The sequence below is a fragment of the Apiospora kogelbergensis genome (assembly GCF_038363985.1).
Source record: "Apiospora kogelbergensis strain CBS 113332 chromosome Unknown utg000013l_segment0_segment0, whole genome shotgun sequence".
In the NCBI taxonomy this organism is placed as follows: Eukaryota; Fungi; Ascomycota; class Sordariomycetes; order Amphisphaeriales; family Apiosporaceae; genus Apiospora; species Apiospora kogelbergensis.
Window position 1 is genome coordinate 225,768 of NW_027117430.1, and position 13,978 is coordinate 239,745.

Consider the following 13,978-nt stretch of genomic DNA (forward strand, 5'->3'; position numbering starts at 1 on the left):
ATAGCGAAGCTGCTCTCGTTTGAGGCTGAGTCATCGATGAAGTCCTTGAGGCTACCTGGGCTGTCTAGTACATCACTAGAGCAACGGCTGTTGGTTCCTAAATCAATTAACTAATGGAAAGCCATCTTTTGCTTAGCCATCGACTTACCTATGTCGTCGTCTTCCGCTTCCGAATCAAGGAATGTGTCGCAGTGAGCTGACATTGCCGTGGCTGCCCTTCTGGATATGCTGTCTATACATGCAAATTTCGTTTGCAAAGATGTTTTGGGTAAGTACCAAAAAGCTCAGTTTCAATGCAAAGGCTGATAGGAAGGAGAGGCGGAGTGACGGAAGCCTTGTGAAGTTCTACTATACTACAATCACTACTTTCCTAGACATATATACTGAAACCGACTGTGTGTACGACCAAAATGAAAGCCCAGTGTCATCAATCATTCAGCTTCTTGCTCTTTGCATAGATACAGGATTGCAAGATGTATAAGCTACAGTAGGGCAGATATACACCTCAGGATGGGGAGAGTTGCTGATCCGTCGTACATAGCAGCAGAACCGCGACGGACGATAGCACTACACAGGCGCCGGTTCTTCAGAGGTATCAGCTGCTAGTAGGCCATGTTGCGAAGCTAGCGATTCCTCGAGGAGGAAGCGCTTTTTTGTAGCCGACTCACATGCAGCTTGTTCCCAACTGCATTCGGATTATGGACACCGGGCTGTATGAACGCGCGTTAATGGCGTACAGGACGACAAGATCCATATATTATAATAGGCTAGATATAGACCCCAGAATGGGTAGAGGTGTTGATGACGCCGCCACTCTATATTGGCGAACAGCAGCAGACCCGTGGATGGTTGAGATCATACAGGCACCAGCACACTCACATGACATGTCACTTGCTCTCTTGATGATGCTTCACTGTGCTTACAGCATATATTGTACAATGCACACGATCGTACGTACTGTATCATAGAAATTATAAGCGCTCTGTAGTCTCTCCCCATACCTTAAATACTTTACTTCCGTTCCTTTATCTTCTTTCGTAGCCCCTCACTCTTTCTCTTTGGTGGTACCGTAGGCACCGTCTTATCCTCCTCCTCTCTTAATTACAGGGAACGACCACGGTCTCAGTAACGAGAGGCCCGAAACTCAGCAGACGGCTTCCACCGACGCTCGTTTTACGTTTGGGATCGTTACCGACATACGGAGAGGCTCAGAGCTAGAATCCCGATGATCAACGGAGCGGCGGCTTTAATCGACCTCACAGTCAACGTACTCAATTGTCGTCGTTGCCGCGCCGTTATTTCAAGCGATGAGCAAACTGCCGAGGTCTGCTATGTTCTGGAGCATTGCCGATGTGTACGTCTTAAGGATCCCCACGTTAAACCACACTGATCAGCGATAGGTCCTTTGCGCAAGCTGTCAAGTATATCGGTGTCCGCAGATCTCCCATCAAGGACTTTGTGGGCCTCAAAGACCTTTGAAGACATTCCGGCTCGGGACGTGTGAGATATGCTGGCAGTGGATGAAGGCTCCGGACCGGCTGCCGTGTGGTACGCTGTCTTGCCCCATGTCGAACGTAGCTAACATGGGAAAGAACACACATTTTGCTGTCGATGCGTGGTACTGAACCGTATGTACTCGGCTGTATGTCCAACATGCCGGACTGAGTGGCGTGATCTGCCTTTTTCGACACCCTCGTCGCATTTGCCGCATGTGGAATATTGGGATGGAAGTGACGCTTCCAAAGCCAACTACGCACCATAGAGATCAAGTAAAAGGGGGTTCGTTGGTACGAAGAGTGAGATATGGACGCCATAGGAGGTATTTCCTTTTCGACGAAACAGCCAGAGCCAGCCGGGAGATTGTGGGCAGCACTCAGGCCAGCGTTGACGAGACGCGTTTTCAGCAGTTGCTACATAATTCAGTTCAGTTTCCTAATTCATTGTGCTCTTTGCGCTCTTCTCCATCCATGTGTGACAGTGTCCAACATGATCAGTCACTGTCTTTAACAGCTAGTGAATCCACTTCCCTCTCTTACTATGTATGCAATCCAGCTCTCCTTCTACAAGCACGCCACTATGTCACCGCTCTCAAAAATGCCACTATCATTAACCAAGTACGAGAGGAACTCGTTATTATCGCTGGTCATGTTCAGCAACTTGGCCACCATGGAGAGATGCTAGATGGATATTCGTTCAGACTCCAGTCAACGCCAATAGTTGGCATGGAAGAGATAGCGGCTAATATGTCGGCAGATAACCACTCGTTACTAGCGTCCGGCGTGGCCTCATGATCGAGGAAGGTCTGCTCCTCCTGTGATGATATCACAACACCACTGCCAGCCGTCGTACCTTGTTCTGTTCCTGGCACTGGTACAGTCGATGGTGTTGGGAATGTTGATGAAACCGCTAGTAAGATACGCGCCAGCTCCTGCATCTCCCTCACATATGTAGCCGCCCGGGGCCACGTTTCCGCCAGCGCCTTGAGACACCCGATGATCAGCCGCAGTTGGTTGCGGCCGACGGCAAGCTCTTTACCTTTGAAGAGGGTACGGCATGCCGAGAGTAGTGGGATGGCGCCTGTCGTCACCATGCACACGATGAAGGGCGTGTGGCTGAAGCGCTCGGCGGGCAGGGCCAGCAGCCTGACCTGCGCCTCGATAGCACGCAGGCATCGCTTCGTGTGGACAACGAGAGACTTCTTGGCGATGTGCTCGTCGGAGGGGTAGGTGGTGCAGCTCGACATGATCTCGAGGGGGTGGAAGAAGAGTTTGGAGAAGGGGCGGTGGGCAGTGAGGGTGGCGCTAGGTATCACTTAGGTCAGTCAAGCAGGAGATGGGTTAGGAAATACAGAAATTCGCTCGAAAAATAAGAAATAAAACTCAGGGGTGGAAAAATAACCGCAGAGACTTACGCATGAACGAGCATGTGTGCCTGAAACATGAGCTCGTCTATCTCGCCGCTCTCGGACATGGCGTCTCTCTTCGCCTCCGGGAGTAGATGGAGCCAACCGTCTATAACTGTGTCGATCTCCTGCATGATTAAGTGCGGACCCATGCGGTTTTGTCAATGCGGGTATATTTTTGAGCGCGGAGGTAATACTGCGGTAGGCACCAACGAGGTGGGCGAAGGAGGAGTATCCTGGGCCATCCGTCTCGAGCTCTCGTGCGCAATATTCGTCCCACGTTCGCGGAGTTGGTATTGCCTGTAATAAAGTTGAGTACTCTAACCGGTAAAAGAGGTCTAGACAAGGACATGCAAGAAATGGGGAAAGGTGATCGCGCGACAAAAGAAAAAAAGGGGGAGAATGTTTACCCCAGATACATATTCGTCCTCTTCGCATGGAAGATCCACCGTCGTCTCAATCTCACACAAGTGAAAAACGAAGCTTCTGTCAGTTGCCGATGTCGAAGCCTCGACACTCAGCAACTGCCACCAAGTTCTTCGGAAACTTTCTGCTAGAATCGCATCCCCGGCGCCATGCTCAGCAGCAAAACCCCGGTTTTGCATACCTAACACCACGGCCATGCCTATAGCAGCATGGAGATGTTCGTAGGCCCGCAGTTTCTCATCGGTCCAGTATAGTGCCACGGAGTAGAGGAGATGGCACTGGACCATGAACGGGCAAGGCGCTGGCCTCTGAGGCATAAAAAGTTGAGGCACAGCATTTTTCTCTTTCGAGCGCTGCGAAAAAGTATTGAAAAGCGACCCGATATACCTCATAACAGAAATGAGCGGCCGCAGCCTCAGCATTAATGTTGGGTCTCGGACTAGACGCTGTAGGGCAGGCTTGGGAACCACGCAGGGATGGAATCTGTGAAATCGAAGATAATAGTTGTCCAGGTTTGGGTCTGGGAAAACACTCTTATTATCTGGACCATCGTCCGCGCTTGGAGGGTGATCGCTTGCGGAAATACCAAATGGTGAGGCATTGCTATTCAGGTGTTGCGGCTGCTGACACCTGGGTGTCTCGACGAACATCCCCAAGCAATCGGGTTCCTCAGTCTGATCTTGGCGGTGACTCATTGCTGCCCCATCACATGGCTGATCCGAAGCAGTAACCGATGGTGACGATGATGTTGACTCTTTAGCTGCCTCTACCCCGAGGCGCCTGCGCCGGGTTTCGAGTGCAGCCCGGTCGAGGCCTCCTCTCCGCGATTTCGCATAATGACACGGCTTTCCGCTGGTCACGCACCGACGGCATTCGGGCCGCTCGGCACTGCAGCGCACATGACGCTCGCGACAGGGAACACAAGCCAGGACGACCCGCGGCCTGGTAGCTTTTCGCGACGGGTCTGATTTTCTTGTTGTAGCAGTGGCCATAATAATATCATGGGGAACTCATTAATGTGGCCCAGAAAATTGGTTGCTTGCAAGTCTATTTTGCGACTGGGGGTTCGGGGATCCATTATCAACTGCTGAATCCCCTGAGTCGACGCTCTATTGTAAAGCGGGGAGTCATCAAAGCGCGGGTACTCGGGGAACCATTTAGCGAGTAACCGACAATCTTTGCAGCACGCACGTCAGCACTAGAGCACTAGAATTGCTCCACTGCATGTCTCCACGGACGGGAATCCATCTGGAAATTGGCATTTGCTTACATGCGTGAAATCGCTTGGGCCATTCAAATTACGCTTTTTCGAGTTGACGAGTCCCCGAGATCAATGTTTCACGGAGCATGATGGGATAACGTCTGCAACTCTTTTCCGAACTTGCTTGTCGAGGATCACGTCATGGCGAAGGATATTAAAGAGCGACTGCGTCGCGGCCTTCTCACGACAAAATTAATCCATAAGTCACTGAAGAGCAATCCTACATCGAGACACCAACAATACTTCAAATCGACAACATGGCCAAGAAAATCGTGGTGATTGGAGCTGGCTTTGCCGGCATGATGAGCGCCCTCGCCGCCCAGCGTCTCATCAGGAAGACTCAGCAGGAGCGAGAACCAACAGAAGACATTGAGGTAACCGTCATCGCGCCGGATGAGAAACTGGTACTGCGCCCGCGACTCTATGAGGAGAATAGCGGGAGCATGAGCGCACCCCTGGGCGATCTCTTCAAGGTCACGGGGATCCGGTTTGTGCAGGGCAGTGTGGAGACCATCGATGTCGAGACGCAGCAGGTGGCCAGCGTGGATGCGGCAGGAACGCGATCAACCCATCCCTACGACCGCCTAGTCCTCGCCGCCGGTAGCGACGTAGTATTGCCATCGGATGTTCCCGGACTGAGCCAGCACTCCTTCGCTGTGGACCATCTACATAGTGCTATCCGGCTAGAAGGGCACCTGAAGAGGCTGCCCTCGGTCCCTGCGACGACCTCGGGCCGCAACACTCTGGTCATCTGCGGCGGTGGATACACCGGCCTCGAGGTAGCGGCCGAGCTGCCGGGGCGCTTGGCCAACATCCCTGGCCTTAGCAAAGACAACATGCGTGTCATCGTTATTGAACGCGCCGATATCATCGGGCCCGATCTATCGGCTAGCGTGCGGCCCTTCATCCTCCAAACCATGGAGCGTCTTGGTGTTGAGGTCAAGCTGGGCAACGCCGTCACCAGCATCGACGCGGGCGGCATCACGACCAGCGCCGGCGAGCACATCGGGACGCTCACCCCTATCTGGACGGCTGGCACCGTCGCCGCGCCCCTGACGCAGCAGGTTCCCGGAGTCAAGGACCAATTCGGCCGCTTGGTGGTTGACACCGACCTGCGCTGCCCCGAGTCCAAGGCCATCTTCGCCGCGGGCGATACAGCGTGCGCACGCACTGACGAATCGGACGATGATGATGCCGTATCTTCTCCTACGCAGCACCAGTATAGCAAGATGTCTTGCCAACATGCGCTACCCATGGGCCGCTACGCCGGCCACAACGCTGCGGCGGACCTGATGGGGCTTCCGACGCTACGGTACAGCCAGGTCATGTTAGGGACCGTTCTAGACCTGGGGCAAGGCGGAGCCATCTTCGCGGCCGGTTGTGGCGATGAAAATGATGTGGTCGCTCTTTCGGGCGTTGAGGCTAAACCTCTCAAGCGCTGGATCAACGAGACGCTAATCTACCCGCCACGGGCTGATGATATCGCGCGGGCCTTGGAGGCCGGGAATCCGGTGAACAGGACGGTTGTCCCAGCGGGCTTGGGATGCTAACAGGACCGGGAACAGCTCGTGGGTGTATTCGACCTGATGCAGCAGAAAGATAGTATTATATGTTAATGGATGATTCTCATTCCATTCGAATCGACGCACCACGTCGAAAAGGGTAGAACCTATTTTTGGCGTTGGTAGCTTCTTCTCTTTGGCGTGTCCTGACAAGGTTAAGTTCCTGCGCAACAGGAAAATTAGGCAGTTGGCCCTAAAAGCGCGGGGTCGCAAACCGGCTTCCACGCTAGTAGTGTTCAAGGGGACCTGGCCATACACCGGTGAAAGAACAGAGCAGAACCGTACACGGGAGGTACCGCATAGCGACACCTACGTTCGTTGCAACCGGTACCCAAGATCCTGCTCTGAAGGAAAAACCCTACACGAGGAACCAGTCAACAGTCTGGGCAACGACACGGTGAACTACAACCATTTCGAGCCTGCGAAGGGAAGGAAACAACCGTCTCGCTGCTACAACGCAGAAGAGGACGAACAATGATCGCGCGAAGAAGGAAGAAACTCAACGCTAGGTGCCGAACCAGGGACCAAGATCCAGGAGCAAAACGACACACTGAATCTTGCATGGGCCAAACGGAGTGCTCAAATAAATCTGCCGGAACGCGTCGGGAAACCTCCAAACAGTCGATACTTCTACCAGGAAAATACGAGGCAGCTGTACAACGGACTTTCGTGGAAAAACCAGCGTCCTTGCCAGCTCCGAACAGGAAACGAGGTTGAATAATACCTCTACCAGATCAAACGACACCGACAGACCAGTGCGAATGCGGACAGCGAGAGAAACGTGGACACTTCCTCTTCCGATGAACAAATGGAAAATACGAAAGAGATGTACAGTGCACAGACACCCACAGGAGAACTTGTCCTTTACTGGGTGGCAATCACCCTCGGACAATGAATTCTGGGCCCCAAACATGGAGGCCGTACGAGCGACGATACGATTTGCCATGGCGACAGGTCGGCTGGATAGGAACCAGTCTTCTCACTAACGACCACTACTAACAACCCGTGCCTCAGACTGAGGCGCCGCTTCACTGCCGAGGATAGGATGCTGGACCTGGAGAAGGGCCTTAACGGCCTGGCAGGAAATTACTAACACGGGATCCTAAACAGGAACGTGCTGACGGAAATGGAGTGACCAACTGAAAATGGACATCATGGGCTTAGGTACAAGTAAGCGATTCAAGAATTACCTAGTGCTAGTTGCCCTTTCGGCTTCGCCGCCCGGGCGTTAATAAATTGTGGTGTGTGTGTGTGTTCAAGGGGAGAGTGGACAAGCGTTTTCAGATAGAGATTGTCGATATCACTGGCTTAAGACGAGACTTCTTTGGCCTTGCACCACACGTATAATGCTCGTAGAACAGCTCCAATCAGTTCCATGTGCGGCTTTCACTTGATTCTGGCCGAATTCTTGAATATACTAAAGGGTCCACGGCATCCATGTCTTGCATTCGTCACAATCCCGATTGTCATTAGATAACACATGCCCAAGACCAGCGGTAGGGACGGAGCCATAGATCAAGTTAATCGGCAGGTTCTTTTTGATACCATTAAGACCCCGTTTTATTCCTATCTTGTTATGACTATGGATCTCTGAAACAGGTAACGGACCCAGTGACACGGACACGAATTTCCCGCTTGCGGCTGTCCCAGGAATCAAAGTAAATAACTTCAAGTCGGTGTAGATATCAATCACAGCTATCTGGTGGGATCCTTGGGAAATATTTCTCGCCAACCGCTTCAGGGATGTTCACAACTCATCCTGACTTGGATGGGAAGTGCGCCGTACCCTGTGCACTATTTCCTTGCATCAGAAACACCGTGCAGTCTAGGATCGGGGAGTCACGGGAGTAGAAAGGAACGCAGTAGCGTGAGAGTTTCAGGTAAATGCATTGCTCTTTCTTGGTGGCATGTTTTTGAGGGTGAGTGCAGTAGTCTTTGTTTACTTCCTGTTCGCAGACTAATTATAACCATGCTAGCGTATCCAATAAGAGTGTTTAAGTAGATATATTCCGTTTCGCTAGAGTACCTCAAAGAGGCAAGTTGGGTGGTCAAATTCGATGAGGCGTGAAAAGTCAAACGTTAAGCATGAGGATGTAACTATAGGGTGATTTAAACCTTCATGCACCCAAAAAGTGACAATAACCCCAGGTCACGGTAGACAAAGACAACTAGATCAATTTACAGCTGAATAATAAATAGATACCGTCGTAGCCATTAGATGGCTTTTGTTTATGAAGTAAAAACGGCTAGGCATTTGAACAGCCATATGCAGCAATGCCTTCGAAACCTTTACAAGGGACGACAAGAAACTTCTCAAATGGAGTCATCTTCTTTGGCGGTGCCACAGCCCAGCACTGCACATACGCTTCGTACGTCAATGTCCGATGCACCTCGTTACCGCCACGATGCCGAGCCATGTGAGCAGCTTCGGACTGCCACAACCCTAGCGAAGTCGACACGGGGAGTTTCGCGAGCGTGGCGAAGTCGGCGCAAAAGCCGTGCAGTGCCATCGAGTACAAGCCGTAGAACATGTAGACGGTCATGGCGGTGCGGCGGATGCTCTCAGCCACGATCCAGGCGTGCCAGTCCTCTTGCACCTGGCGGGGGCCCTGGCCGTTTCTCTTTTTTGGCCAGCTCAGACTGCAATCGCCGAAGCAACTGTAGCGCCCACGCTGTGAGCAGTCCTTGCTGTTGTTGGGCAATGACGCGCTGTTCAAGCCCACCACTAAACATCCGTATCATTTGGTATAGTGTGAAGGCTTGCAGTCGTGCCAGCTCCTCTATGAGAGTCAAAGTGCTCCTGTTCTTGAAGGTCCAGCTGTCTTTTCTACCGGTATGAGTCTGGCCTGCGGCAGCCGCACCCACGTCCAGCGCCGGAGGGGTTGTCTTGAGCAATTCCAGAACCTCGGCATCTAAGACTCGGAAAATTAACTTATGATTATCATCGTTTAGTAGGGTAAAGGTTGCTGAGACACCCAATACTGCCCGGATCGCCCGTGGCATCGCGTCGCGATATAGCTGTGGGTGCAGGAAGAGCGTCTCACCGTGCCTCGCCAAATCGTGCGGGCATTTTTTCAGCTCGTTGATAGCCCATTGCCAACTATCCGTACTACCCTCAACGCGCTGGATTTCGCCAAGGCCTCCGAGATAGTTTGGTATGTTGCATGCTGGTGAAGTCGTTGGCGAAGCGCGCGACGACGCCGCGTGGGCGGGGCTATGATGGCGTTTGGCGAAGGTTTTGATGGATTTCGTCAGAGTTTTGAGTGAGGCACCATTCGTGAAATGTAGAGTCCCGCCGCTGGATCTCATGTCTCCAGGTGTTATAGAGTTGCTAAGAGGGATGGCCGGAGACTTTGGTACATAGGCATAATGGCAGCTCTTCTTGGTCCGCTGACAGGCCCCGCATGTGGGGTAGCCACGATCACACTTCCGACGGCCCTTGTGGCAGGCGTCGCAAGACTTGCGCCGCAGAGACATAAGATATTTCGCGAGTAGAAGGAGGGTAATGAATCAATGAGCCCATCAAAGGTATGTACACGTAAAATGGGCCGAAATAGCAAGTGAGGCTCGTACGTAGAGCTGCGGGGGAGTCGGCTTACAGAGTTGCGACATACGGGCTAAAGTGGATCAGTGCGGTGATGACAAATTGACCGCGTTATTGTTATTAATCAACACCTTTGCACACTAAATAGCTGATCCCCCGAACCCCCGACTTGGAACGTTGTGTTTCTCGTCGATTGCGGAGATCCACAATTGGCCGCATCGCCTAACCTTCGTGATTGGTTTGGTGACATTAGAAAGCACCGCATTGTGACCCGAGTATCGTCAGATAGTATCTCCATTACACCGACGGCAGTATTGCATAATACGGGTTTGTAATTTGGTTCGGGGATCAAAGCTTTCGCGAACTAGCGCGATCAACTCTGACAGAGATATAAACGTGCTACGTGAGATAATAATTTGAACGTAGACCAGCGCAGAAGCGACTAGCAAACTTATACTACTTGAAGACAATCGCATCGTCTAAATTTTGCAGAACAACACTTCTATTACTTTCCATCACTATGTCCAGAATCGTCACCATTGTGGGCGCCACTGGCATTCAGGGTGGTTCAGTCGCAAGAGCCCTCCTGGATAGCCCCGGGTTGTCCCTCCGAGCGATCACACGGAACGCCAAGAGCGATGATGCCAAGACCCTCACCTCCCATGGCATTGAGGTAGTTGAGGCCGACTTGAACGACGTCGACTCCATTCGGGCTGCCTTCGCGGGAAGCCACGCCATATTCGCCCTGACTAACTTTTTCGAGACGGTTCCAACATTGGGCGTCAAGAAGTCGATGGAGACTGAGACCTGCTTGGGCATAAACCTCGCCGACGCTGCGGCCAACACCGATTCCCTAACTCACTATGTGTGGTCATCGCTGCCCGATTCGCGCAAGAATACGGGTGGCAAGATCGTTATCCCGTACTACGAGAGCAAAAACAAGGTAGACGATTACATCAAGACGCATCACCCACAGTTGTTGGCTAAGACCACTTTCTTCTGGGCGGGCTGGTACGCGAGCAACATGGAGTACCCATTTTTCAAGCCTCTCGAGGTTCCAAGCGCAGACGGCAGCGGCAAGCTGTACATCCAACTGCTGGCCGTACCAGCGTCGGTGAGGATACCGCTAGCCGGAGACGAGAAGACGAACGTGGGACTTTTCGTCAAGGCCATCCTTGACCAGCCGGAGAAGACGCTGCCGGCTAAAGCCGTTGCGGGCTGCGTCGAGCAGCTGACATTCGGCGAGATGGCTCAGGCCTATGGTACGGCGCAGGGGACCGACGTCCGCTGTGTGCAGATCTCCAAGGACGACTATCAGAAGCTCTGGCCAGTCTGGGGAGAGTTGATGGACACGGCAAATGCGTATTTCGAACTCATGAACGGCAACGCGCTCAGCAGTATCGATAGAACTGTGATTTCATCAGAGGATCTCGGAATGGTGGGCTTGATTGGAACGGCGGAGGCGTTTGCAACGAAGAAAATGTCTGGTTAGGTTTCCTTGGGAGAGTAATTTCCTGTCCATGTGTTTTGGGACCAGCCAAACGGCGTCATCACCGTCGCTAGTGGGGCTGGAAAGCACTCGTGATAGTGGTAGAGATCACTAGGTTAGGAAGGTGCACTCGATGCAGAAGAATAAAAAGAAGCAGCTCGAAGGTCCTGAAGCGTGGGATACAGAAAATCAAACTCTTCTTTTTTTCAGCGTTATCCTTTTGACCTACCGTCATACTGTCCAAGGCTTGCATGCTATTTTCGTATGACTAGCCTATAAACCCAGGGGGCCTATCTGCGACATTGCAACATGATTATTTCCATGTGCCCTCCAAGTCGTGGAACATTTACTTGAAGGCCATCTTTAAGTCACTGCTTCGCCGAAGGCAAGTCATGCTCCAAATTGCATAAAACATAATCGCGACTAAAAACAGGTGTATTAAGCTCATGGGGCTCCCTCTCACGACTAGCGTTCTTTTCACCACCATGTGTGGAAGGGGGGCTCTGCTCTCATTTCTACGGGAAACAAAACTTCCCTTTTGTTGACTACAACGAGCAGTCTATGCATGGACAGCAGGTTGAGCGATGGAATTTCTGGATTTGGACTCTCCTGGATTTAAAGGAGTAAGCCCTCTTCAAGGCTAGTTTTGTCATAATGTCTGTCATAGCTAGATAGCTGCATACGGACAATAAACTTGATTCAAAAAAAAAAGAAGAAAAAAGAGAGCTGAACGAGGCTAGATGCGTACCTCAACTGGCACGTGCGGCGCAGCACACGGCGCGCCCCACCACCAAGGACTTCTCAGGGCCTTGTTGTGGACAATGTAATGAGCGCAATTTCACATTGGTCTTGCGAGTGTTGGCTTTCCCAAGTCATGGGCACATCTTCTTGCTAACCTGACAATCCTACCAATTATTTGAACGATGTGCTAATCGTGTAGTAGATTTTACGAAGGCTTAGCAGTCATCTCGCCAACACACTCTTTCCTCCGTCCTCCGACAACCTCGCCCTAATCCTCACCTTGAGACACGCCTGATCCAGTGTCGAACTCTGCTCACAACCGTCGCCACCATTGCTGTCGATGCCCACTGCTGCGCTTGGGGCAAAGACAAGCGCTTCGCCCGTCTTCAAACCGACAATCTCCCCGAACAACTCCTCACGGTCTGAAAGCGTCTGGTCGAGAGATGGTCTGTCGCGACAGCGAGTTGTTGCTTGGTTATGCACCGGAAGTGCCACATGCGCTTGGACGGTGCGCAACCACGCTGGCGAAGTAAATCGGTGAATGATAGTGACAGAGCAAAGATCCAGCAGAGCCGACGAGATTGTCGGCTCTTGAGTCGCTACAACGATACGCGCCCCAACGTGCCTCTACAGTCGTACTGTCGACAGTAACGTGCTGGTGAGCGCTTGCGACTCAACGGAAGAAGTCATATACTATACGATATTAGCGTTTGCCATTGTGTACGGTTCTTCACTGTTGGATGAGCTTCGTCGTAAGCTGACCTTGTGTGCCTCATCCAGCGCAATGACACGGCCGCAAGGCGTGTCTCGTTCGAGGAAGATCGCCAAGCATGTGTTAAAGAGTGAACATGCTGCCTCTGGGGTAACACAGGGGCATGAGAGATCAATTATGGTCAAGAGTCCGGGCTGTTCCCCGATCAGTCGCAAACGCGCGTTTGATATGGCAGTATCTTACCTCATGCGTCCAGTCCGTCCCGCATGCTTGACTGCTGTTCTTTTCTCTCATTTTCTTCGATGTCTGCGAAGGCATGAAGCTCTCAAGCACAGTGAGTCTTTGTTGGAGAGGCCCCAGCTGGGCAGGTGTCAATTCGGATGATAGAAGTTTGGTCTTGAATAACTCGTAGTTGAATCGTTCACCGGTCTGTTGCTGGAGCATGCGCATCTCTCTCAGTACCCTATAGGCTACGTGTACGTATAGAGGAACTGTGCCGTCCTCTTGGTTGACTGCCATAAGATCGAGCATGCGCTTGGTGTTCAGATTGCGACTGTCTATCTGCAGCGCTTCTACGTGGACACCCATATGCTGGTACGTTCTCTGTCGGAGTGTCAGTGGCCGGTCATTCAATATTCTGGCTCACGAACCGTGATGGTAGCCCAGTTGGTAGGCGAGCATAAGACACGGACTTGGATACCGGACATCGATGCTAGGCAAGCAGCCTCGCACGGGCTGCCAACATCATCGGATACGAACGTATCATAATGGAAGACGAGTGCCGTGAGCGGACGAGGCAGAGTGGCCGCATCCGATGCCACCAAACAGTTCTCCAGCAGACATGACAATGTATGGCTCTTTCCCGAGCCATGTGAACCGCAAATGAAAGTGCTAGAAGGAACGGTTGTGTTATAAAACAACCGGAAGTCTGATAATGCTGTGGAAGCTCGGGTAGGTCTCATCGACACTTTGGTCTCATCTAGAATTTCTGCAAGTAAGCCGTACTGCGAAACTGTTAACTGAGATGAGCCTTGAAGTTGTTGTAACGCTGCTAGCGTGAACAGTGGAGAATTAGCAAGATGACCCAGCTGCGATGCCTGTGCCCCGCCGATCTGCCGTAGGAGGTTGAAATGATGTAACTTGACTTGAGGATCGTTGAGCAATGCAAGTAACTCATGGCTCGGTGCATCATTATCATCATAGGGTTCTGCAGAAGGGGCCATGGTGTGCTTAGCGTAACGTTGCTCAACCCAAACAATTGGTACAATGTTCATGTCTAGCGAATGCCGTAGCATGAGAAGCAGGGCGCATCTTATATCTGTTATACGTCGGTTCTCAATA

The 13,978-nt window shown here is 51.9% G+C and overlaps 5 protein-coding genes across 5 annotated transcripts; 2 read left to right on the top strand and 3 right to left on the bottom strand.

Annotated features, from left to right (window-relative positions):
- Nucleotides 1–2,149: 2,149 nt before the first annotated feature.
- PG998_014758 (C6 zinc finger domain protein) lies at nucleotides 2,150–3,036 on the bottom strand (the record flags this gene model as incomplete). Its single annotated transcript, XM_066881574.1, has 2 exons — nucleotides 2,150–2,801; nucleotides 2,912–3,036. 2 exons carry the CDS (start codon nucleotides 3,034–3,036, stop codon nucleotides 2,150–2,152), a joined length of 777 nt encoding a protein of 258 aa, XP_066723419.1.
- A 1,810-nt stretch (nucleotides 3,037–4,846) lies between these two features.
- Nucleotides 4,847–6,205, top strand: PG998_014759 (uncharacterized protein; the record flags this gene model as incomplete). Its single annotated transcript, XM_066881575.1, has 2 exons — nucleotides 4,847–6,100; nucleotides 6,155–6,205. 2 exons carry the CDS (start codon nucleotides 4,847–4,849, stop codon nucleotides 6,203–6,205), a joined length of 1,305 nt encoding a protein of 434 aa, XP_066723420.1.
- Nucleotides 6,206–8,397: 2,192 nt separating this feature from the next.
- Nucleotides 8,398–9,628, bottom strand: PG998_014760 (Zn(2)-C6 fungal-type DNA-binding domain protein; the record flags this gene model as incomplete). The annotated part of the gene is given in 2 exon segments (XM_066881576.1): nucleotides 8,398–8,809; nucleotides 8,823–9,628. The coding sequence occupies 2 exon segments, from the start codon at nucleotides 9,626–9,628 to the stop codon at nucleotides 8,398–8,400; spliced, it is 1,218 nt and encodes a 405-aa protein (XP_066723421.1).
- Nucleotides 9,629–10,215: 587 nt separating this feature from the next.
- PG998_014761 (uncharacterized protein) lies at nucleotides 10,216–11,187 on the top strand (the record flags this gene model as incomplete). Its single annotated transcript, XM_066881577.1, has 1 exon — nucleotides 10,216–11,187. One exon carries the CDS (start codon nucleotides 10,216–10,218, stop codon nucleotides 11,185–11,187), a length of 972 nt encoding a protein of 323 aa, XP_066723422.1.
- Nucleotides 11,188–12,147: 960 nt separating this feature from the next.
- Nucleotides 12,148–13,860, bottom strand: PG998_014762 (uncharacterized protein; the record flags this gene model as incomplete). Its single annotated transcript, XM_066881578.1, has 4 exons — nucleotides 12,148–12,552; nucleotides 12,688–12,831; nucleotides 12,881–13,240; nucleotides 13,288–13,860. The coding sequence occupies 4 exons, from the start codon at nucleotides 13,858–13,860 to the stop codon at nucleotides 12,148–12,150; spliced, it is 1,482 nt and encodes a 493-aa protein (XP_066723423.1).
- Between the last annotated feature and the right edge of the window lie 118 nt (nucleotides 13,861–13,978).